The 26,503-nt window shown below is 43.3% G+C and overlaps 1 protein-coding gene and 1 pseudogene across 1 annotated transcript in view; one reads left to right on the plus strand and one right to left on the minus strand.

Moving 5' to 3' along the window:
- Positions 1-614: 614 nt before the first annotated feature.
- Positions 615-926, plus strand: LOC114698918 (annotated as a pseudogene).
- Positions 927-19,595: 18,669 nt separating this feature from the next.
- The window catches only part of Ston2 (stonin 2), a 157,697-nt gene continuing 150,789 nt past the window's right edge, over positions 19,596-26,503 (minus strand). Inside the window, exon 7 of the mRNA XM_028875926.2 lies at positions 19,596-26,491. Coding sequence (XP_028731759.1) covers positions 26,408-26,491 — 84 coding nt within the window. The 3' untranslated portion in view covers positions 19,596-26,407. The remainder of the gene's footprint in view (positions 26,492-26,503) is intronic.

The following is a 26,503-nucleotide window of genomic DNA, read 5'->3' on the forward strand; positions in this document are numbered from 1 at the left end:
AGGGTTTGGTTCCCAGTACCCACAACGTGGCTCACAACCATCCAGTTCTGGGGAATCCAGTGTCCTCTTCTGGCCTCTGTGAGCACTGCATGCAAATGGGGCACATTCCCTGTACATGTAGGCAAACTACACATAAATGTAAAATAAAATAATCTCAAAAAAATATGGGTGGGTAAAATAGCTCATCAGTAAAGGTACTCCTTTACCCACAAGGCTGACAACCTGAGTTGGATCCCTGGAACCCACACGGTAGGAGGGGAGAACTGACTTACAAGTTGCCCTGTGAACTCCACAGCACGAAGGCAGACATAGTGTTGGAGAAGGAGCCGAGAGTTCTACGTCTGTACTGGGCCTGGCTTGAGCGTTGAAATCCCAAAGCCCACCTCCAGTGATATACTTCCTCCAACAAGGCCACACTTCCTTCAAGGCCACACCCCCAATCCTTTCAAATAGTGCCACTCCCTATGAGCCTATGGTGGCCATTTTCATTCAAGCCACTACATTAATAAGTAGTTTGCAAAAAGGAGAAATAAAATGATCAATAAATATTTGAAAATGTCATAACCCATCAAGGAAGTCCAAATTAAAATTGCTGGTGAGGATACTGAGCCCACTGAAAAGTTGCCATGAGCAAGGCCCGCCCTCCCGAGCTGAAGAAATTTATGAACAAGAAGTTATCATTGAAGTTAAATGGTGGCCGACATGTACAAGGAATACTACAGGGCTCTGATTCCATTATGACTCTTGTGATTGATGAGTGTGTAGAAATGGCAATTAGTGGGCAACAGAATAACATTGGCATGGTGGTCATATGAGGAAACTGCATCATCACCATCACATTAGAAGCCTTGGAAAGAGTCTAAACAATGGCTGTTCAGCAGAAGAGCCCACATCCTTCCCCTAAGGACTGTTTGGGGTGTAGAATTGGGTCATGTACGCTTTCATACGAAACTTTTTGCTAAATAAACTTTTGTGATACTCAGAAAAAAAAAACTGCTGGTGAGGATGTAGAGAAAGAAAAACCCACATGTGCTGCTGGTGGGAATGGAAATTGGTATAGTCACTGTGGAAATTAGCATGGAGGTACCTCAAAAACCAAAAACAACAACAACAAAATCTAAAATTACTACATGACTTACCTATACTTCTCCTGGAAATCTACCCGAAGGACTCCAAGGCTGTGTACCACAGAGATAACAGCATCATAATGGGGTGGTGGTGAGGAGGCTACAACACCCAGCAGAAATCCCTGGGGAAGTTGAAGCAGTAAGCTACAGTTCCTGGTTGGTCTTTCACTCCACAGATGAGCACCTGGTGTTTAGTTTCCTCCAAAGGCTTTATTATATCATGAGATAAAGAATGGTAACATCTGTTAGAAATGGTTTAGATTCCAGCCTGTTCTCAAGGCCACAATGTTTTTAGCACCCTTATCTCTCTCCCAGTTACAGACTTAAGTGGCCAGTCTGCCCCAGGACAGGGAGGTTGGGAGGGCCATGAAGACAAACATGCCCAGATCTGAAATGGGGATGGAAGGGCAACCCCACTTCCAGAGCCAGCTTCTAGGCAACTTCAAAGAGCACATGACCATTACCTGTATAGTTTACACTATGGTTGCTATGGTAGTTCTGAGAACCAATTAGAGCCAAGGTCAGGAGTCAGGAAGTCCCAGCACGCTTGCAGTCCACTGTTGTCTGGAAAAGAAAAGAATGAACAAAAACATTTTCTTCAAGTTTGACTTGGTTTCTTAGGTAGTTTTCAGGGAACACAGGCGTGGAAAGCCCCAAGGATGGCGTCATTCATCAGATTCTCCCCAAACTTCAGTGAGCTTATGTTTCTAAAGTTGCTGAGCCTTGGTTTGTCAATGAAATGGATGAAACTGGAATAAGGATACTGACTTAATGATTATGAAGAGTAAGTGTGTGATAGATTAAACTATTGATTCCAGCCTGTTACCCTTTCATATGTGTATAATCCTTGCCTATAATTTTGTAGCTCACTAAATAGGTAAAGTATGCTTTCTTCCCTCTTTAATTTAGGTCTGGCCACGTGACTTGATTTGGCCTCTAGAAGGTCACAGAAGTAGTGCTGGGCCATTTTTTAGCAGAGGTGTCAAGGACCCCTATGTGTTTCTAGCCTCATTCTTGTGCTTCTGTCTTCCCACAAAAAGAATGTATTCCACATAGATCATTGGCTCCAAGAAGAGACATACCAAGTTTGTCTATATTAGTTGAGATGCCCAGCCGAACCCAGTCTACAGCAGAGTTCCCAGCCAACTTAGACATGTGACCAGTCCCGATAGACCACAGACACGTGAACTATTAGGAAGGGAGGAAGGAAAGATGAAGGAAGCAAGGGAGGGAGGGAAGGAGAAAGAAAGAAAGAGAGAGAGAAAGGAAAGAAGAAAGAAAGAAAGAAAGAAAGAAGGAAAGAGGGAGGAAGTCAGGGAAGGAAGGGGAGGGAGTAAGGAAGGAGGAGAAGGAGGAGGAGAAAAAAGGGGAAGAGAGGGAGAAGGAAGGGAAGGAGAAAGAAGGGAAGGAGAAGGAAGGGAGGGGAGGGGAGAGGAAGGGAAGGGAAAGGAAAAGGAAAAGGAGAGGGAAAGGAAAAAGGAAAGGAAAGGAAAAAGGAAAAAGAAGGAAGGCCTTTCTAAAGCTAGTCTTAGTCAGGGTTACTATTGCTGTGATGAAATATGATCAAAACAACTTGGGGAGAAAACGGTTTATTTGGCTTACACTTCCACTTTGTAGTTTATTACTGAAGGAAATCAAGACAGGAACTCAAACAGGACAGGAACCTGGAGGCAGGAGCTGATGCTGAGGCCATGGCAGGGTGCTGCTTACTGGCTTGCTCCTCATGGCTTGCTCAGCCTGCTTTCTTATAGAACCTAGGACCAAGTGTGGCACCACCCACAATGGGCTGGGCCCTCCTCCATCAATCACTAATTAAGACAATGCCCTGCAGCTGGATCTCATGGAGGCCTTTTCTTAATTGATGTTCCTTCCTTTCAGATAACTAACTTTTGTCAAGCTGATATAAAACTAGCTTACATAAAGCTGTTGATAGGTAGGGTTAATCGTTACTCAGAAATAATTTACTGATGTAAGATAAAAGGAGCCAAATAATGTCATATGATAATATCAATGGTCTGTTTACTCCGTGAGTGAAATGAATGAAGTTTGGGGACAGCACTTCCTAATTATGAAGATTAACTCCGTGATAGTGAATTAATGACTGCAGTCTGGTACCCTTTGCCTAAGAGCATTCAATTTTCCTCGGATTTCCTAGTACACTTAAGTAGGTGAAGTATGTTTGCTTACCTCTTTGATCTGAGTCTGGCCACAGGACTTGATTCCACCTCTAGAGGGCGGCACAAGTGGTGGGTTGGGGGTTTGGGTGGGGCTTGATGGAGATGGTCTCTCTTGGTTTAGTGACATCCGGTACCTCAGCTGGAGGACTCAATGTCTGAAGCCTGTTATCCTCTGAAGGTTCATGTAGTCACGTGTAGCTGTGGCTTCTTCCATTGGCTGAGACACTTGCTGGGCTGTCAAATGGAGCAGCTACGTGCGGCCTACCCATGTGCCTTGGGCTCTCTGAGACGTGGCAGCAGGGTTCCAAAGGGGAATGTCAGAGAGAGAGAGAGAGAGAGAGAGAGAGAGAGAGAGAGAGAGAGAGAGAGAGAGAGAGAGAGAGAAAGAAGAAGAAGAAGAAGAAGAAGAAGAAGAAGAAGAAGAAGAAGAAGAAGAAGAAGAAGAAGAAGAAGAAGAAGATGATGATGCATCTTTTTATGGCCTTGTTTTTGAAGTCACATAGCCGGAGCAGTCAGGAACCACTCAGACTGGAGGACTAGAAAAGAGACGTCATTATTTGATGCAGTGTAGGAGGTTCTGGAAGAGCGTGGCGCTGAGATATTGCTGCCTTCTTCATGTGTTTGGGGGAGATACAGTTTGCCATTTGTACCTTCTATTTTCCTGAAGTGAGGAGATTTCCTCTAAATCCACTGTTTATACTTAATCCTGCTTGTGTCACTTACATCACGGTGTCCTCCAGATGTAGCGGACCTGGAGTGTCCTTGTTCCCCTCACTCTGATGTGCTTTACTTTCTGAAGTATCTTTTCTTTTGTGAGCTGGCTCAAAACAATATTTTTCTAAACCATTCATTTTAATAGGTGTCTGGTTTTCTGCTGGAATCTCTAAAGTCCATACCCTGGTGTCATACAAATCATATAAAGCTTGCTTTAGCGTCTCTTTTTATTTATTTATTATTTTTATGTTATGTACATGGACGTTCTGCCTATATGTCTATGTACCACATGCATACAGTGTGCGCTGAGAGAAGGCACCAGATCCCCTTGGAACTGGAGTTACAGATGATTGTTAGCCACCATATAGGCACTGGGAATCGAACCCAGATCCTATGAGAGAACTGCTAGTGCTCTTAACCGCCGAGTCAGCTCTCCAACCCAGCCCATACATTATTTTCTTTCTTTCTTTCTTTTCTTTTTTTTTTAAGATTTATTTATGTATTATGTATACAGCATGTATGACTGCAGGCCAGAAGAGGGCGCCAGATCTCATTACAGATGGTTGTGAGCCGAGACAGTCCAGCCCATAAAGGCGTTTACTCTCAAGCCTGAGTTAGATCCCTCAGCCACACAAGGCAGAAGGAGAGAAGCAGCTTCTGAAACTTGTCCTCCCAACACACACACACACACACACACACACACACACACACACACACACACACACACGAGTAAAAAAATAAATGTACAGAGGAGGAGAGCGGGGTGCGGTGGTGCACGACTTTAATCCCAGCACCCAGAAGGCAGAGGCAGTCAGGTCTCTGTGAGTTTGGGAGCAGCCTGGTCTACAGAGTGGGTTCCAGGACAGTCAGGGCTGTTACACAGAGAAACCCTGTCTCTAAAAACAAAAAGCAACAAACAAAGAACAAAATAGGAGGGGGAAGGGGAGGAGGGGGGGGGAAGAGGGAGAGGCCGTAAGTGTTTATGACCGTTGTTGATCTGCAGATCGGAGGAGAGTAGCCTGAGATCTCATGACAGCAGTATACATTGTAAGTGCATATAAAACACTCATGGCTGGAGTATGTAACTGTAGGACACGTACCTCTCCAAACTATTTTTAGGATCATTTCTGAATGTGTTTGTTTACTGCATACCTACCACATTTCCCCCAAAGTTTCAAAATTAAGGATGTGTTCTTTTCTTTGTGAGCCTTCAACCAGCCCTCTTCCCTGGCTTTGATTTTCATTTGTTGCTTCTTATTTTTTTTTTCACTTTCAAATACACATCTTTTTCCTATCTTTGTTCATACTGAGATGAAAATAAAGTCCTGTGGCTAGAGATAGGCTTCAGTGGTTAAGAGCACTTGTCGCTCTTGCAGATGGCCTGGGTTTGATTTAGTGTACTTCACAACCATCCCCAACTCCAGTTCCAGGGGATCTGATGATGTCTTCTGACCAGACATGCATGTGATGCACATACATGCAGGTAGGCAAAATGCTCATGTACATAAAATGAGACAAATAAATCCAAGTATGAAGATATTCAGTTACTATTCATATAAGTGGATTTATCTAGCCATTAATTCCAAACTTCTGATAATATCTTGCCTATCCTTTAAAAAAAATAGATTTGGAAGTTGAAGGTGTGATTCAGATCCCTACACTGCAACACACACACACACACACACACACACACACACACACACCACATCTAGATTTCCGCAGGTCATAATTTGGGAACCAGCTATAGGATTGAGAGTGTGGTGTAGTTTTCATACTGCAGGGGAAATCTCTTCTGAGGAGGTGAAGCCTCGCTCTTTACCTACATACAGTATTCTGGACATTCTGGGTGGGGCTGTTACAACAAAAAGATCCCCTCAAACATGCTGCTCCAGCTCCTGGTGGTGCTGTAAAGTCTGTCTTGTGAACTGGGTGCTCCTGGAACTGTGTCTATTTCATCTTTGGGTCCTGAGAACACAACATATATGCTTAAAAAATACCTGACATTTTTCTCAGCCACCAACACCCAAGGCACTCTCTCCCTTGAAAACCGCCTGCCACACTGCCAGCCTGGGAGTCAGGTAGGTGATCTTCACTCTCCTTCCAATACTTCAATTCCAATTCCCCAGTCTCATTCCTAGCTTCATAGCAGACCACCTGCAGGGACCCATCTTCTCTTCCTTCATTCTCTGGGGATCCATTGATTCTCATGGCAGATCCAGCTTTCCCCCTCCTGCAGACCCTCTCAGCCCCTCACCCTTCTAGCCCATCCCCATTCCTTTGTGTCAGCTCCCAATACCTACAAACAAGGTTTATCCAGGCCCCCCAGTGGCCACACCTGGCAGGAGCTCAGAAGCACTCCCTCCCTTCCAGGCAACCCACAGCCATTGCATCCTCCTAAGATTCAGAGATGGCAACAGAAACCTGTGGTGATATTGTGTTCCCCAAAATATTGTGCACCCTCATAAACTTATCTGGGGTCAGAGAACAGAACAGCCACTAGATATGGAGGGCAGAAAATGGTGGCACACAGGCCTTTAATCCTAGCATTCAAAGGCAGAGATCCGTCTGGATCTCTGTGAGTTCAAGGCCACACTGGAAATAGCTAGCATGGTAATAAGAGCCTTTAATCCCAGGAAGTGATGGCAGGAAGCAGAAAGGTATTTAAGGCGTGAGGATGAGGAACTAGAGCCTTTAGACTTTTGAGCAGCATAGTTCAGCAGAGAGGCATCCAGTCTGAGGAATTGGCAAGGTGAGGTGGCTGTGGCTTATTCTGCTTCTCTGATCTTCCAGCATTCACCTCAATACCTGGCTCCAGGTTTGATTTTATTAATAAGACCCTTTAAGATTCGTGCTACAGAAACCAAGGAAGGGAAACCCAACACAACAAAGAGTTGGGCATGGTGTTGCATGCCTTTAATTTCAGCACTCAGGAGGCTGAGGCAGACAGATATGTATGAATTTGAAGCCATCCTGGCCTACATAGTGAGTTCTAGGACAGCAACAGCTACATAGTGAGATCCTGTTTTGAAAACAAACAAACAAAAAACAAAAAAAAAAACAAACAAGAAGGGAAGAAATCAAAGTATCTTTATTGCAGATGAGATGATTGTATATGACAAGTGACTAATTTTTTTTTTACCAGGAAACTCCTAAACTGATAAAACACTTTCATCAAAGGAGCAGGATATAAAATCAATGCACAAAACTCAGTAACCTTCTGATATACAAATGACCAGTGGTCTGAAAAAGAAATCAAGAAAACAACACCTCAAAAAAGTATCTTCAGGTAACTAAACAACTAAGTGAAAGACTTGTATAATAAAAAACTTTAAGACAGGGAAGAAAGAAATTGAAGAAGATAATCCACAAAGATACCCCCACAAAAGACTGCTGGCAATGGTCGAGAGACAGCCGGGACTGACCTACTCTGGTGATGGCATGGCCAAACACCCTAATAATTGTGCCAGAAACCCCATCCAAGGACTGAGGAATCTGGATGCAGACATCCACGGCTAGGCCCCGGGTGGAGCACCGGGAGTCTAATTAGCAAGAAAGAGGAGGGTTTATATGATCGAGAATTGTTGAAATCAAGGTTGGATAAAGCACAGGGACAAATAGCCAAACAAATGGAAACACATAAACTATGAACCAAAGGCTGAGGGGCCCCCAACTGGATCAGGCCCTCTGAATAGGTGAGACAGTTGATTGGCTTGATCTGTTTGGGAGGCATCTAGGCAGTGGTACCAGGTCCTGGGCTCATTGCATGAGTTAGCTGTTTGAAACCTGGGACTTATGCAGCAGAGACACTTGGCTCAATCTGGGAGGAGGGGACTGGACCTGCCTGGGCTGAGTCTATCAGGTTGATCTCAGTCCTCGGGGGTGGAGTGGGGGGTGGGGGGGGGAGGCTTTGCCCTGGAGGAGGTGGGAATTGGGGGTGGGCTGGGGGGAAGGGAAGGGGGGAATGAAGGGGGAGAACAAGGGAATCTGTGGCTGTTATGTAGAACTGAATGGTATTGTAAAATAAAAAAAATTTCACAATGTCAAAAAAAAAAAAAAAGAAATTGAAGAAGATATCAGAAGATGGAAAGATCTCCCATGCTCATGGACCCATAGGATTAATATAGTAATATAGTAATTAATAGAGTAAATGGTCATCCTACCAAAAGCAGTCTACAGATTCAGTGTAATCCCCATCAAAATTCCAACACAATTAATTCACAGAACTGAAAGGACAGTTTTTGGCTGCACATGAAACCACAAAAACCCCAGGATAACTAAAACGATCCTGAATAATAAAGGAACTGCTGGAGGATTCTCTATTCCCGACCTCAAATTTTACTACAGAGCTATCAATAATAAAAAATCAGCATGGTTCAGGTGGCGGCAGTGCAGACCTGTAATTGCAGCCCTCGGGAGGCAGAAACAGGTGTTTCTCTGTGAGTTTGAGGCCAGCTTGGTGTACAAAGGACATCCAGAACTGCTACACAGAGAAACCCTATCTCACAAAACAAAAAACCAAACCAAACCAAAAAGGAAAGCCTTCATGGAGCTGGCATTAAAAACAGACTCATCCATCAATGGAATCAAATTGAAGAGCCAAACATAAGTCCACACACCTATGGTCACCTGATTATTGGTTTAAAAAAAGAAAGAAAAGAAAGAAAGCCAGGAATACACACTGGAAAAAAGACATCTTCAACAAACAGTGCTGATCAAACTGGATGGCTGCATGTAGAAGAATCCAAATAGACCCATACTTCTCATCCTGTACAAAACTCAACCTCAACATAAGGCCAGATATACTGAATCTGATAGAAGAGAAAGTGGGAATTGTCTTGAACTTGCTGGACCAGGAAAAGACTTTCTGAACCCAACACCTATAGCACAGGCACTAAGAACAATAACATTCAAACTACCACAGAAGGTGATCTAAATGGAATTGCCAAATAATGAGGGAGTTGGTACTCCAGCTGGGCATCTCTTGTCACCAAATGAAACCTCCAGTTCCAGGAATGGGTTATATTGAATTGAGTTGTTGGCCAAAGGGGTCCCATAGGAACCCTCAAACAACCCCAGGCTATTGCCAAGGCTATTGGTTGCTCTCCACAAACTGATGGTAAGGCACAAACTGATTAGTAAGTGAGACGTCATGAAACTTAAAGGCTTTGTCTATATGACAAAGGACACGATCATTTGGACCAAGCAGCAGGCTAGAGAATGGGAAAATTTTTTTTTTTTTTACCAACTGCTATTCTCTAAAATACATAAAGAACTTTAAAAAAAAACTGGACATCAAGAAAACAAATAACACAATTTAAAAATGGGATACAGATCTAAACAGTATTCTCAAAATAGGAAACTCAAATGGTTGACAAGTACATAAAGACATGTTCAGCATCCTTAGTCATAGGGAAATGCAAGTCAAAACTACTTTGAGATTTTGTCTTACACATGTCAGAATGACCAGCATCAATAAAACAAATGACAGCTCATGCTAGCGAGAATGGGGAGTAAGAGGAACACTCATCTGTTGCTGGTGGGAGTGCAAACTGGTACTGCCACTATGGAAATCAGTGTGGCAGTTCCTCAGGAAGCTGGGACTAGATCTACCCCAAGATCCAGCTATGCCACTCTTGGGCATATACCCAAAGGACTCCACATCCTACTACGGAGACACTTGCTCAACCATGTTCATTGCTGCTCTATTCAGAACAGCCAGAAACTGAAAATGGACCAGATGTCTGTCAACAGATAAATAGATAAAGAAAATGTGGTGTGCGTGTACACCATGGAATATTATACAGATGTAAAAAAAAAATGAAATCATGAAATTCACAGGTAAATGGGTCAAGCTAGAAAAAAAAAATCATCCTGAGTGAGGTAACCCAAACCCAAAGGGACAAATATGGTATGGATTTGCTTATATGCAGATGTTAGCTGTTAAGTCTTTGGTAAGCAGGTTACAATCCATATTACCACAGAAGTTGGTGTAAGTGACTAGAGGGAAAGGTTTGATCTTCCTAGGAAGGGGAAATAGAATAGATATGGATGGGCAAGGTGAGGAGTCGGGATTGGAATGGAAGGATCAAACAGGAAGGGGGAGGGAATAGGATGAGGGAAGGAATACAGAGGAGGGGCCACAGACATCTAAAACTAAGGGCCATTTGAGGGTTATATGGAAACAATACAGTAGAAGCGTTCTAAAATACATACATATGTGAAGATGTATGTCCTAGTTAGGGTTTTTATTGCTGTGAAGAGACCCCATGACCATGGCAACTCTTATAAAGAAAACATTTAATTGGGGTGGCTCACTTACAGTTTCAGAGGTTCAGTCTATTGTCATCACAAGTGGGAGCATGGAGAGGTGCAGGTAGACATGGTGCTGGAGTTGAGAGTGCTACATCTTGTGTGCAACAGGAAGGTGACTGAGACACTGGGTGGTATCCTGAGCATAGGAAACTTCAAAGCCCACCCCCACAGTGACACACTTCCTCCAACAAGGATTTATCCACTCCAACAAAGCCCCACCTTCTAATAGTGACACTCCCTATGAGATTATGGGGCCCTATTACATTCAAACTACCACAGAAGGTGATCTAAATGGAATTGCCAAATAATGAGGGAGATGGTACCCCAGCTGGGCATCTCTTGTCACCAAATGAAACCTCCAGTTCCAGGAATGGGTTACATTGAATTGAGTTGTTGCCCAAAGGGGTCCCATAGGAACCCTCAAACAACCCAGGCTATTGCCAAGGCTATTGGTTGCTCTCCACAAACTGATGGTAAGGCACCAATCCTGAAGACAACACCTATACAACTCATCGAATATGGAGTTGTCCATGTTCATTCAGGCTGTTCGATTCCCAATAGCCTGGAAATGAAGACAGTATAGATGTCCAACAACTGATGAATAGATAGTGAAAATTATCATTGTGGAATGTTTGTAAAGAAAAATGAAGTTGTGAAATTCACAGGTAAACGGATGAAGCTACAAATGCTAATTTTGGCTCACATAGAGCCTTCACCACGACTGACTAGCGTTCAGAGTACTGGAAGACACTCAGCATGCTTCCAAAGGAGAATGGTGAACACCAGCCCAGCTGCAAACCCTTAGATCTTCAAGGTGACCTGCCTGCAGGTTGTGTTGGTGCAATGGTGGCAGAAAGCCTTTGGGAATAACAAACCAATACCTGATTGGATTTAAGAATGACTCCATTTAAGGAACCCATCCCTGACATGGCTGGGTGGCCAAGGACCGGAGACTAAATGGGCCAGAGACCTAGGGATGTCGCAATAAAATGACTCCTAACAACACTCTGCTATACTCATAGATGGGTGTCTTGCTCCGCCACCCTCAGAGAAGCTTCCTCCTGCAGTAGATAAGGACAAATAGATCCACAGCTGACAATGTGCAGAGAGTGAGAAACCAGGGAATATTGAGTCCTAAATGATATATCTCCCTTAAATCCCTCCCCTTAAGCAAGGGAACTTCATGGAAGAGGGGGTGGAAAGACTGTAAGAGCCAGTGGGGATGGAGGACGCCAAGGAGAGGAGGCCTTTGAGACACAACAGGACTGACACACATATGAAGTCGCAGGGACTGTGGCAGCGTGCACAGGGGCTAATCAGGTCTGGGCCAGATGGGGTCCTAGCCCCGAGAGGGAAAGTGAACACAAGCCCACATCCCTAACCTAGAAGTTATCTCTAACTGATAACCACTTGCAAAGAAAAAAATTCATTTTGTCCAATGGAGTCTCACTGGGTATACAAACCACACTTCAGGGCAGGCTCCATGCTCAGAACAAAACAAATTCAATGGCATGTTTTGGGGGTTCTTTGTCTTGTAGTGCTTTGTCAGGGCTTCTTGTATTTTTTTTTTAACCTTTACAGGTCCTTTGCATATATATTATGGTTTCTGGTTTTATGTTTTTATGGGATTTCTGTGGGTGTGGACATGTTTGTCTCTTTATATGTGTTTCTTCAGCTTTTTCTTTGGTTCTTTTTCTTCTGTTTGTTTTATCCTATTCTGGTTTATTTGCTTTTATCTTATTATTATTATTATTATTATTATTATTTGCCTGTGTTATTCTAATGAGCAAGAGAAAGAACATAGATTTGGGTGGGTGGGGAAGTGAGGAAGATCTGGGAGGAGTTTAAGGGAAAAGAAACTATAACCAGAATATATTAAAGAAAAAAAAAACTATTGCCGGGTGGTGGTGGTACACACCTTTAATCCCAGCACTTAGCGGGCAGAGGCAGGCAGATCTCTGAGTTTGAGCTCTATAGAGTGAGTTCCAGGACAGTCAGGACTACACAGAGAAACCCCATCTTAAAAAACCAAAAGGTAGCGGGGCGGTGGTGGTGCATGCCTTTAATCCCAGCACTTGGGAGGCAGAGGTAGGAGGATCTCTGTGAGTTCGTAGACCAGGCTGGTCTCCAAAGCGAGTTCCAGGAAAGGCGCAACCCTCTCGAAAAACCGAAAGAAAAAATATTTTGCATAAAGAAGAATGTTTCTTGAGTGAACACTATATTGGTTAGCAAGTGTTTGTTTTTGTTTTGTTTTGTTTTTGTTTTGAGAGGACAGAATAAAGAACCTGGTGCTCATCACTGAGAACGGGGCAGTCCATTCATGACTGTCCTGCAGGGGGCAGACTAACACAGATGGGAGCTCAGCTCCGTCAGAAGACAAGCTCTACCACTTCTTACTTTTTACTACTTTTGGGAAAATCACTTAACCTTTCTGTGGCTCTGGTTTTCTTCTTTTAATCTGTAAAATAAGGGCATCAACAGTGCCTGCTTCATAGGCTTGTAAGAGGTAAGTATTGGATGTAAAGACAGTAGAGAGCTAGAAATCGTGTGACTTTTGAGGTTATTCTTTGTCAGTCTTGTACATGTATGCAATTTATTCTGATTAAAGACACATATGATCATTACCCTTGGTTATCTCACTTTCACTGACCCCTCTTTTCTTCCCAATAAGTCCCCTCCTGCTTCCGTGTGTGTATGTGTGTGTGTGTGTGTGTGTGTGTGTGTGTGTATGTAATATGTATGTTTGTGTGTGTGTCTGTGTATCTGTGAGTGTGTGTGAGTGTGGTGTGTATGTGAATGTGTCTCATTGATTTTGATTAGGGTTTCTTTCATGAATGTGTGTGGGGCGATTTAGTGGTTATTTACCAATAGTGTTCACTCAAGAAACTAACCAGTGACCACATCATTTGAAGAAAATGGCTCTCCCTCCTCTAGGTAGCCATTAATTACCAATGGGTCTTCTGGGAGCCTCCCAAGACCCTCCCACATTAGATTTTTTAGTGATACAGAGAGAAGCACACTGGGTTAGCAAAGGACTGTAGAGGTTAAATGTGAAGTGAAATTAACAGAAGGTTGTATCCGGAAGCATGCACTTTTTGTTTCCTTAGTGGAAGCAAGAGAGGTCAAAGATTAAAAAAATACTTTAGTGATAATAATGATGCTTGCTCTTGTTGCCAGGGTCAGCTTACAGAGCTATTATCTGCACAACAGATAACAACTTGGGGACCAAGAAAAACACTAATACTCAGAAACAAGTACTTGAAATGTTTGTAACCAAAATCGAGGATTGTTTATGCTGTACTTAATTCTTTCTTCTTTGAGGGAGGACTTTAGGGTACACTGTATTAGGAAACTAGATTAGTCATGGCGTTATTAGAGCACCAAATTAAAAAAAATTATTGCTCCTCCCCCCCTCTCTCTCGTGTGTGTGTGTGTGTGTGTGTGTGTGTGTGTGTGTGTGTGTGTGTGACAGCACAGTGTGTCAGCCAGAGGATAACTTGTGGGAGTCAGTTCTATGTGGGGACCACGTGGGTCCTGAGAGTGAACTAGGACTTCTCCTTTCCACTAGCCATCTCTCTGGCTCTGGAGCCTCAAGCGGTTTATAAAGGGAAAGTTCTAGAATCTGGTGAGAGAGGCGACCAGACCATCACATTCCATTCCATGTGAGCGCGGCCTTTCGCACAGAACGTTCTTCAGCTGCAGCGTTGTCTACCTGCAACTAGGAACCCCACCACTAGGATTATGAAAAAAGGGTCCAAGACCTTGGGGTGAAACGAAGTCATTTCATTAAATCAGAAGTGGAGTGTTTACCATTGTGGGGTTTCCTGAGAGCCAGTCCTGATTTTTCCTTGGTTACACAGCTTTTCATTATCTTTATGTTGTTCTTGGCAAATCATACTTTGTTGGCTCATTCCCAAAGACAGTGAGCTAACGCCTTAGATACAAGTTAAGCTAATAATTTCAAAATCTCGGGAAAGAATAACTTTTTATCTGGAATTTTGGCAGCAAAAGAAATGATAGCTTAATTTTGGTCAATCATTGCGTTTCTGCTAGACTACTTATAAAGTAAACATAGCCAGGTTCAGTGGGGTCTGGCACTATTTCCAGATAGGGCAGGAAAAAAAAATGGAATCAGAGGACACCTCTGTGCAGAATCTGCTGCAGTGTTTGAAATATGTCGGTGTCTTAGTTAGGGTTATTATTGCTGTGATAAAACACCATGACCAAAACAACTTGGGGAGGAAAGTGTTCATTTGGCTTACACTTCCATATGATCACACACAGGAACTCAAACAGAGCAGAAACCTGGAGGCTAGAACTGAAAGAAGCAGAGGCCATGGAAGGATGCTGTTTACTGGCTTGCTCCCCATTGCTTGCTCAGCCTGCTTTCTTGTAGAACCCAAGACCACAAGCCCAGAAGTGTCCTATCCACAATGGCATGGACCACCCCACACCAATCACTAATTAAGAAAATGCCTCACAGGCTCTCCTACAGCCTGAGCTTATGGAGGCATTTCCTTAATTGAGGTTCCTTCCTCTAAGATGACCTTAGCCTGTGTCAAGTTGACACAAGCTATCCAGCACAGTGGGGAAGTCCCCACACAGCCAGCATCAGAAATAGCAAGTGACTATGTGTGGTTATTTGAACGAGAATGGCTCTCACAGGTTCATCTGTTTGGATACTTGGTCCCCAGTTAGTGGAACTGTTGGAGAAGGATTAGGAGGTGTGGCCATGTTGGAGAAGGTGTGGCTTTGTTGGAGGAGGTCTGTCATTGAGGGTGGGCTTGGAGGTTTCAAGAGCCCACACTAGGACCCGTCTTCCTCTTTACTTGCAGCTTGTGGATACAGGGGTCCTCTGGAAGGGCAGCTAGTACTTTTAACTAACCACTGAACCACTTTTCCAGCCCCCCAGCACACAAGTATTAAAAGTAGCAGAGGAGTGGCTGAAGAAATGGTTCAGTTGTTGAGTGCTCACTGTTGTTTCAGAGGACCCAAGTTTGGTTCCCAACACCCTCTTAATTCCCTCTGTAACTCGAGTCCTGAGGGAATTAAAGCTCTCTTTTGGCCTCTGAGGGGTCTTGCATGCACAGTGTTCATAAAACTCATGGAAAGAATACACACACACACACACACACACACACACACACACACACACACACACACTTTTTAAAAAAGCAGCTGAGGACATTTACAAATGGAGATTAAACAAAATGGGGTCAATGTAGGCAGAGATAATTGGAGTGTTTTAGGTCACTAGATGTGCCCCATTTCTCTACTGCTGCCGCTAGATTCTTCAGGATTTACTAGATTACTCATGTTATTTTTACCTGTTTAGTATAGTGTAGAGACGAGAGGGAGGTGAGAGGAGAAGAGGAGGTGTTGGGGAAGAAGAGGATGAAGGATTGAAATCCATGGTCCTTGGAGGTTGCTCTGTTGACCTACATTTGTTGTCCAGAATGAAAGTAGTATGTTTTTTAAAGATTAATTGAAGGACTGATTTTGTGTGTGCATACCCGCCACCATGCACATATGGAAGTCAGGGGACAAAGTTTGGCAGTCAGCACTCTTTCCCACCTTGTTTTTGAGGCAGGGTCTCTCTTGCTATTTCTGCTGTGTATTTAACCCTGCATCTCTGCATCCCACCCTGCAGTACTGTTGGGGCTGTAAATTCAGATTTGAGTCACTGCATTCATCCCTTTCATGTAGATTCTGGCAACGGACTCCAGAACTCAGGTCATCCCGATTGCCCAGAAAGCATTTTTGCTTGTTGAGCTATCTCTCAGGCTCCAGGTCAGGTATTTTGACTTAAAACTTTTCCTGATAATTTTATCTGTAATTTTTGAGCAACTTTGTATCTTTTTGGCAATGCAAGACTGACTTTTTTCATTTGGAAAGAGCCTTCACTGGGTACAGGGCAGGATGAGTCAGAGTGGGACTAAACCCACTTTGTATTAGAATGAAGTAGAAAGCAAAGTTATTTTTACTTGCATTCAGGTGGTTTGGTTAGCTATCCTGTTTGCTGGTGTGCCTATGGGGCAGACAAAAGATGCTGTCAAGTCTGGAACAGTCCATTCATGTCAGTAGATTTCAGGGAATAAGTGGGTGACTCACTTTAATGACTTCCTCCCACTGTTCTTGATCTTGGCTAGTGATGACTGTTAGTATCCACAAGGGAGAAATTAAAAAGTGAATTGAGGGTCACAGAGCAACTGTCATTAAAAATTGTCCCTTATCCACTCTTTGGCCTCCTTTGTGAGCATTTACATGAGCTTTGAGAGAATTCACTTAAGAATACAATCCCATTGGGACAGGATGTTTTCAGTCTTCATTGGCAGAGCATGGCTTGGGGACTTGAAGAGTTGGTCTTCTCAGGTTAGGGCTTAGGGAGAAAGTGTTTCATGGGGAATTCCCTCAGTAGGGTATGGTCAGTGACCTTTAGGGTCAGCAGTGTCTGTTTTTGTGCTATAGCTCCTGTTTTAGTTTCTTTTCTATTGCTATGAAGAGACACCACAACCAAGGCGACTTATAAGTGAAGGTATTTAATTGAGGGCTGTGTAGAGTTTCTGAGGGTGAGACTGTGATGGTCACAGTGGAGGGCAGGGCAGCAGGCAGACATGGCTGGGGAGCAATAGCTGAGAGCATATATGTAGAGACCACAACCACAAGGCAGATAGATAGATAGATAGATAGATAGATAGAAGAGAGGAGAGAAGAGAGAGGGAGAGAGAGAGGAGAGAGAGAGGAGAGGAGAGGAGAGGAGAGGAGAGAGGGAGAGAGCGAGAGAGAGAGAGAGAGAGAGAGAGAGAGAGAGAGAAGAGAGAGAGAGAGAGAGAGAGAGAGAGAGAGAGAGGAGAGGAGAGGAGAGAGGGAGAGAGAGGAGAGAGAGAGAGAGAGAGAGAGAGAGAGAGAGAGAGAGAGAGAGAGAGAGAGAGAGAGAGCGAGCTCTAACTGGGAATGGTGTGGACTTTTTAGACTTCAAAGCCCATTTCCAGTGACACACCTCCTCCAACAAGCCTACACCTCTTAGTCCTTCCCGAACAGTTCCACCAACTGCAGAAACAAGGATTCCAAGCCCGTGTGGGCCATTCTCATTGAAACTTCAAATCAGTTCCCAATTTTTGGTAGTTTGTTATATCCACCCACCTGGAATCAGAGAAAGGTGATTACTTACATTAAGTGGGAAAACACATTGCAATTCTTTTGCACTGGTGGCCGCACCAGATTATAATCAATACACGATTGTGTGAAAATATTGTTTTTGTTTGTTTGTTTGTTTGTTTTGAGATAGGGTCTCACTATGTGGCTCTGTCTGTTCAGGAACTATGCAGATATGGTTGGCTTTGAACTTAGAGAGATCCACCTGCCTCTGCTACCTGAGTGCTGGGATTATAGGGTTAAAGGCATGCACCACTACACTTGGCTTAATGATGTCTTTTAAGGTTTAAAAATGTGTTATGTACGTATGTCTGTGTGTGGGTATGTGTAAGTATGAATGCAGGTACCCACAGAGGCCAGAGTGTTGGTTCTCCTGAAGCTGGAGTTTTTGATGTGTGTCCTTGGGAAGAGCAGCAAGCACTCTTAACTGGTAAACCATCTCTCTAGCCCCTAATGCTGTGTTTGGAGTTGAAAGCTACCCCAATGTGGAGGAATAGAAGATAGTTGGAGGTGACCAAGTGGTGGAGCAGAGTCCAGAACAAATGACAAATGGCATTGAAGACATCTTAACTTTCATGATTCTTTCATCCTCAATTTCCCTACCTAAATTCTGGAGAACAAGGGCAAGCATCTGGGCCTCAGTTACTTTTCTACTGGGAAGTTAGAAAAAGGACCTAGAAGGCTAAATCTGTAACAATATGGAAGTTATGTGTAACATGAATCTTAAAAGGTCTTATTAATAAAACAAACCTGGGGCCAGGTATTAGGGTGAATGCTGAAAGATCAGAGAAGCAGAACAGATCACAGCTAACCTCACCTCGCCAATTCCTCTACTGGTCTCTTTTCCTCAAACTGGAAGCTTCTGAGTCCTCATCCAGAATGAATCTCAGCTGAACTGCTGCTAAAAGCCTAAGAGCTTAATAGGATCCTAGTTCCTGGTCCTCACACCTTAAATACCTTTCTGCTTCCTGCCATCACTTCCTGGGATTAAAGGCTTGCTTTCTGGAATTAAAGGCATGTGTCATCATGCCTGGCTATTTCCAGTGTAGCTTTGAACTCACAGAGATCCAGATGGATCTCTGCCTCCAGAATGCTAGGATTAAAGGTCTGTGTGCCACCATTTTCTGCCCTCTATATCTAGTGGCTGTTCTGTCCTCTGACCCCAGATAAGTTTATTGGGATGCACAATATTTTCGGGGACACAATATCACTACAGTTATGTCTCCAAATTGATTCAAGGGATGGAAGGATAGTGGAAAGGAAAATATTTTCCAGAATCCTCAACTTAAGGAAATGCTGTGCTCCCATTTAGTTGTTAACTCTTGGACACCACTTCCCAGCCCCAGCCCTGTACTGAACAGACTGGAATTCTGTGTTCGGTTCAGGACAGACCTCTCTGCACAGCAGGAGCCACTGGACTAGTCTGAGCTCTCTCCCACGGTACATGCTTGTGTTTTGTAATAAGATGTCCTTCCTTGGTCAACATGAATGAAACAAAACACAATGCTGCTTATTTGCTTATTTATTTATGCTCTGTTTACTTCAAAACAAACAACCCAACCTTGACATCATCTTCTCTGCTTTTAATCTTTCCCATAGCCTAAAACACTCAATGCGTTTTTGACAGACTAGTCTTTTTTATAAGCAGTAGGCCTCTCCCAAAAGCTATCTTTCCCATGAAAATGTCCTAAACATCTTAGTCCACATGTTGACATCAGTAATTAGTATTCATCAATGAATTCTTCGTTGAGCATTGGCAACAGACCAGGACTTGTATACACTTAGTATCTACGGGCTCTACATACTTACCTCTAAGAAAACCTTGGGGACTGTATATGTTCCATTTGTTTTCTCATAGTACTTGGCCACAAAATGGAATGCAATTAATGTATTTTGAACTGACTTAAATTGCATAAATGACAAATTTACCTAGAATAATTTAAGCAAATTACTTGTCAGCTTATGACAAAAAAAAATCATACCAGCTGGGTAATGGGCTTCATTAGTAAGCATGTATTCTTGTTCTTTTTTTATTAAAGACATGAGCCACCATATCCAGGAAACATGTACTCTTTATCATGCTTCTATTCATTAAACACTGCAATGACACTTTGCTTAAATTTTTTTTATTAATACTTCCTTTTCATAGCTCAAAAAAGACATTACAGATTATTCAGCAAATACAAACATCAAAAACAAAACATCACCTCTACAGAAATAGCCAGTGTGTAGACTCGATTACATAGGCACATTCTTTTTAGAGTTAACTGGTTTTACATAAAATTAACCACAATAGTGCAAGAAGTTACACTGAGTGAGGATAAGTGACAGAGAAGGGAAACACAAGCCTTAGATCAGTCAAGTCATTCATTGGATCTTGGGGTCGATTACCCAGACACGCTGAAATTCACATGGACATCACAAAAATGGAGGGGGGGAGGCTCCTCTGTCTTTCCTTTTCTCAAACACTGACCCCGATTAGCCTTCTGAAAATGGCAAAGGGTTCTCCAGTTTCTGTTGGCAAGTGAACATAAACGATAAAGAATGCTGGCTGTAAGGGAAGGGATTCACCTCATCCTTCTCACACACCATTCTTGCAAACCCTTAAACCCAACAGGGGGAGCTCCTTGTCCATCTGCATTCACAGAACTGCTGCTGTGGAGTCTCACTGGGATGGCCATCAAAAAGCACTCAGAAGTGAGCGTAAGCTGGTGCTTAAGGCTTCAGTTACAGTATGGGTAGTGTCCACAGTGAGAACTGGAGTTTCATCTCAGGTGGAACATGGGAATGAAGAAGGAGAGGATGCTAGGATTTCCATCCAACCAGTTAGAACTGACCCATTATATCTGAGTAAGGATAACCAGAGAAGAAACTGAAGTCACATGCAAACATACCCCACAGAGAAGATATTTTATAATGATCCACATTAAGAAAAAATTAAGTACATTTTAACAGGCGGTTTTCTCTCATTTGACTTTGTTATAATTACAGATGGCTCCAGATTCATCTGTTTTCCCCTCCGTCCTATAGCCAGCTACATAAAAGGCTGTATCTATAAATCATAGATAATTTTAACATCTTACATCCTAACATCTTCAATACTTGGAGAGTAGACCTCCTTATGTTTTACCTGGCATTCATATCCCTATATATCCACTTGGGAGACTGCCCTTTCGACCTTTGTATTGAACTGGTATTTTGAAGTCAACCACAGAACAGAGAATTGGGGGGCTTTCCTGCATTTCTGTCATCTAAGCATATAAGGAAGGGAAGGAATTTGAGCAGGAAAAAGATAAACTAGCTGGTCTCTCCAGCTTACATATTTTAAATTCTTGGTTCTTAAGCATATATAAAGAATCATACAGACACACAATATCAACAAAATATGGCAGGAAAGGATATTCTGTGAAACAACCCATAAAACCACAGCTGGGGAAAAAAAAATAACCAAAGAAACGGAACTTCAGCCCTCTCTCTTTTGTCTCTGGAAACTGAAGTCAAGTTGGGAAACTGACAGGTGAATTAGCAATAATGATCATCCCCATGCTTATGCACAGTCACAGAAAGCCCAACTCTTCCCTTCACAAAGCCATCAGAGCAGGGCTACCTAGAGGCTTCAGCGTCCTACTGTGCCTGGCTGCAAACACAGTCCCTTAACCAGAGCACTTGATGCAATCTGAGCAACACTGGAGAGCTCTGTGGTCCAGCCCTGCTTTCCTATAGCTCCTTACTTTAAGAGATGGCCTCCAGGTCAGGTAGTGTTGAATCTTGGTGGCCAATGCTGTTCCCAACTCTTTTCATACTGAAATTATTATTTTCTTTAGTCTGTTCTCTAGTAGCTTTTCATTACATCCAATTTTTATTGGCATCGTTCCAGGTTCTGCAGAACATAGTACTATTAAAACTTTTTACCTTCATGGGCTTGGAATTGCAAGATATTAAAGCACAGGACTGGACTTTCATTAGCAAATTGTCTAAGGCACACCAGAATATAAAACCTCCATGTTCTGGCTTAGGTGACCACGGGAATATTACTAACACATGCATTTGTTCCTATGCTTAAGATTGCCTTCTATATCTTCCTTCACTTTTATTTCCCTTAATACACAATTATGAATGTTAATAGCCAAAGCCAATCTCATTTAGAAAGAGCATAATTAAAATGTGATAATGTGGAGGGAACTGGTAAATCGACACTGGTCATGTTTAGCAGACATCCATTGAAATCATAGTGAGAATATACTGACTAATCTATATAAAATGCCGTTATTGTTTGGTAGTAAAGTGTTAACACAAGATTCATTGGACAGGTGGCACATTTTTAGTTAATTTTTTGTTAGTTCTGTTCTTGAATTCTCTATCAAACTCTAATCGCAATCTCAACTTCAGATATGATAGGATTAATTTAAATCAGACATTCTTAGAAGGGTTACATTTGTGACGGTGGCATAGGCCTTTAATTCCAGCACTCGGGAGGCAGAGGCAGGAGAATTTCTATGAGTTCAAGGCTAGCCTGGTCTACCGAGTTCCAGGGCAGCCAGAGTCACACAGAGAAACCCTGTCTCGAAAAACCAAAAGAGTTAAATTTACCACTTTTTAATCAAGAGAATTTATAAAAGTAGGTTGGATGACCTTATAATAATTAATTTCTAGGATTTTTAAGGAAAAATAGAAGTCACCTCAATCTCCTGGTTTTTTTTTTTTTTAACCCCTAAACTGATGATAAAATAGAAATACAGAAATCAGCTTTGAAATCATGACTTCACCTGGTGAGCCTCAGCTTTCCCGTCTCAGACCCCCATCTCATGCGGGGACGTGATGTGCACAGTAGCACTGGTCAGTGGTTACCGTTAGGAGGACAAGGCCCTGACCCAGCAGGACTGGCTGCACGCTCCATCAGATGCACGCGTCTTCCACTAGTCACTCTCACGGGCAGGGCAGAGGCTCGCAGGTCTGTTTGACTGGCAGCAATAAAAAGGGATCAATAGGCTAACTGTGGGCAGCACCTGCGCCCTCCACCTCTGAAATGTTTCCCAGTGTGAACAAGGGACACTGCGAGTGAGATTCAGCCACACGTTAAGTGTCTCGGTCCTGACACTTGGTTGACACTGGCGGCAGGGATAAAAGCCAAGCCAAAGTTATTTAAGTCCTCTGGAAAATAAATGCTGCTTTCTAGCTACCATGTGAGCATTGGATGCTAAGCAGAGGATAAGTAGTCTCAGAGTCAAAGTGCCGATAACTTCCATTCATTTAATGAGTGTGTTTGACTCGGAAGGAAGGAATTAAGGTGGCCGGGCCGTATTGTAGCTCACACTTGGCGACAGGCATTTGAACCGCAGTGATGGGTTCTTCGTCTTCGTGTATATCACATCTCTCAGGAACAGCGCTTGTAGGGACATACATTCCTGATCCCAACCACGGTCCTAGACAGAAATTAGTCTCACTTCAAATAAGAACTCTTTTAAATGAAGGAATACAAGCCTGGACCGTAACTGTGGGGAGGGAGTGAGCAGAGGGGGAAGCCCACAGAGAGCGAAACAGACAGCAACAAGAAACAGTCAGACAATCTAACAGGGACAAAGGGCTAACTTTCGATAAGGAACAGCCAGCACTGCATCTACAAGTGGGGTGTCAGTGATGTGTCCTCAAAACACCCCCACTCTCTTTTTTGTTGTTTGTTTATGTGGTACTGGGGGTTGAACCCGGGGCCTTGTGCATGCCAGGCAAGTTCTCCACCACTGCGCTACATTACCAGTCCTCTTGTCTGCTCGAGTAGAGTGAGTATGCAAGCCCTGGACTCAAAAATAAACGGTTTTTGATACCATGTGACACCAAACATGTTCTAACTGTACTGGAAAAAGCCATCCTCTTTTTTTACATTATTGATAACATAGACTAGGATTTTTTTTTTTTATTTTGTAACCACAAGAAAAATAAAAACTGAAGTCCACCATGGCATGCACAAATTCTGCCTATCCAAAGGATAATTTGTCCAACTATGGTTTTTAATGTAGTTATTAGTAAGCCCTAAAATACATTTCATGATGCCCCTCAGTTCCCTACCTGTAATCCATAATGACCCTAAGCACAGCAGAGGCAAAATGAATTTGATGGAGCCAAGGTAGCAGATTTTTAAAAATTAGTGATAATTTGCTTGCTAAATATAAATGGCATGGGGTGGGGAGATTTTTTTCCCCCAAGGTTTCATTAAGGCAAAACAACAACAAAATTCCAAACAGTCCAGGAGAAGCACCAAGGCCAGGAGAATTAGCCAAGTGGGTGGGAGAGAAGACAACACAGGTACTGAGCGAGCTACGCTAGCAGCCGGGCAGGGCCCTGCCAGGGCTGAGCTAGGGAGGACCTTCGTTCCTCTTGCCAACCCTCCAAGCACGTGGACACCCGAGAACTCTCACGGCCTTTAGCTCAGCAGCGGAAATGACATGGAATTCCGTGACAATGTTTTCGAGGATCCCACTGTCCTCCAACAGCACGAAAACACAGAGGGAAGGTTATCTGGAGCCAGAGAGCCTCATTCCTATGAAGACTGTTTGGAAAACTCTTTCCTACCACCTTGGCCAAATCCAACATGACTGTCTCTTCCACAGTGCCTGGGATGGGTGGCTTCGTTAACCTCTGGGCATTTGCTACAGCAGGACATCTTACTTGACTCTTCTTTAGAACACTTCTTACTAGAAGATTCTGATATTGAGCAAACATTTGTCGTCTGTGAAGTTCTCTTCGGGTTCGATCGTTTTCTTTTTTGTCTTTGAAGTTATGCAAAACAAATCTAACTCTTCTTTTTTAGAGCTTAGCAGAAACTTTGTAGCAGCTATTACATCATTTCCCAACTTCTCTGTACTCCCTTCTTAGCTGTACCCCTTGTTCTGCAGGACACCCCCCCCCCCCCCCGTTCCTTATATAATCACGGTCTTCACAACCTTGGTCACCTGCCTGTGGACACATTCAACATATTAATGTCTCCCTTAAAATATAGTAGCTACAATTGAATGTAACCCTCCATTCAGGCGTGGGCTGGCCAATCACCATGCAGAGCTGTTTAAACACCAACCACCACAGATGGAATGCATTAGCTTTGTGAATAGCTATGATATATTCCTGGTTCAAAAATGAACTCCCATTTCCTTAAGAGAACATTTCTGTATGAACTGCTATAAAACCAAGCCTCCTGAGTCCTACACACACACACACACACACACACACACACACACACACACACACACACACGCCTCTGTACTGAAAGGGTTGTATTTTAAAAACTCAAAATACAGGTCTTCTCATCTATGTCTATGCAGCATGTCCTTTTCGTTTCAATCTAATGCTTAGTTAAAAACATAGTTCAAGCTGAGAGGTGGTGGCATACTCCTTTAATTCTCCACACTCCATAGGCAGAGGCAGGTGGATCTCTGAGTTCGAGGCCAGCCATATGTACAGGGTAGAGTTCCAGGACGGCCAAGGCTACACAGAGAAACCCTGTCTTGAAAACAAAAAGCCATAGTTCAAAACACTGCAATGATTTCCAATCATTTCTAATGCCAGTACATGGTTCAATCTCACTAAATATGAACTGAATATTATAAATCTTGGATCAGTCAGTCCCAAACTGCAGGTATTTTCCCAAGTCTGATAAAATATGCATTCTGTCCCCTCCCTTTATTCTTCATGAGAGGAAACACCAAGGTGCAATAAGCAGGGAGTGGGGGAGTGGTGGGTGGGTAGGCTGGGGACAGGTGAGGGAAAAGGAGGTCGTTCTGATTCTTGGAATTAGGAGTTCATGGTCATGACACTGGGAAACTGGCTTTCCCCAGCCCTACCCTGGAGCCTTCTGCCTTTTTGAACTTGTCACAACACTGTGACTCCCAATCTCTGAATTTGGGGCAAAACTCATTCCCATTAAGCTTCTACAGAGATTTCTTGAGCTTCAATTTCCTGTAAATTTTGAGTTAAAGGGACATGTAACAGTCATTGCCTATGAGGTATAAAAGGAACTCCCAAGTGTCTCTCTCTCTCTCACACACCTCTCTTATAGTTGTGCCTGTATTTCAGGAATTAGAAGTGATCAGTGAGAATTTGGCAGTTCATTATGATTGAAGCTGGCCTCTGAACTGAATAGAAACTTACATTTAATGTCCCTTTTCCTTCAAGGGAAGAAAAACAAGTTCAGCTTTCCTTTCTCTTCAACAGACTGTGAATCCAAGCCAGTCCACTAGTAGAATTAAGCTCCAGTCTCTGAATTTGGAAAAAAAAATCGGATTGGCCTTTCCCACTGTCTATCATGACTTAGGATAGCAGATGGAAAAATAGAAGTTGAAAAAAAGTATTTTGATCTTGAACAATCCAGAACTAGTAGAGAAACCTCTGGACAACCTCTGTGGAGTGAAACCAGCATTCAAAGAATGGAGAGTTTTAGAAAAGGCCTAGTAGGCCCAAAGAGGAAATAGTTTTGAAACTCCTCCGACTCTTTCACAGAGGTGACCACTAGAGACAGATCCTTGATTGACTTTCCAGGCTGCTTTTCCCAGAAACTTCCAAGTGACAGATGGATACTGGGAGCAAACCGTGCCAACATTGATGTTGGCCGTTCTTTTCGGGTCTCTAATAGTCGCCACCAACCACATACCAGTGCCATGATAGAAGCAGAAAAGAGACGAGGAGGCTCAATATACAATAAACTCCCAAAGCCGGGTGCACCACGGGCTGCAGGCGTGCTCGGCGTCAGGGAGTCTATTGAAAGCAACCCCCTCAGGATTTCCGGTCACACACAGGTAACTGCACACAGGAAACGGTGGTAGACCGCCCCCAACAAGGAGCGGCCACAGCAGGTGTTGACTTGAACTTGAGTTATTCAGGAAGACACCCGAGCGTGAGTCAGCGTTCCTCAGTTCCTTACACAGTAGGCCACTGTCACTGTACCCCACATTCCTTTGGGTTGTCCAACTCCTCTCCCTCAAAGTCTGGCTTCAAACTCTTTTTTTGTTCAATCTCCACCTGCCAAAATAA

This window comes from Peromyscus leucopus, chromosome 14, assembly GCF_004664715.2.
Source record: "Peromyscus leucopus breed LL Stock chromosome 14, UCI_PerLeu_2.1, whole genome shotgun sequence".
Lineage (NCBI taxonomy): Eukaryota > Metazoa > Chordata > Mammalia > Rodentia > Cricetidae > Peromyscus > Peromyscus leucopus.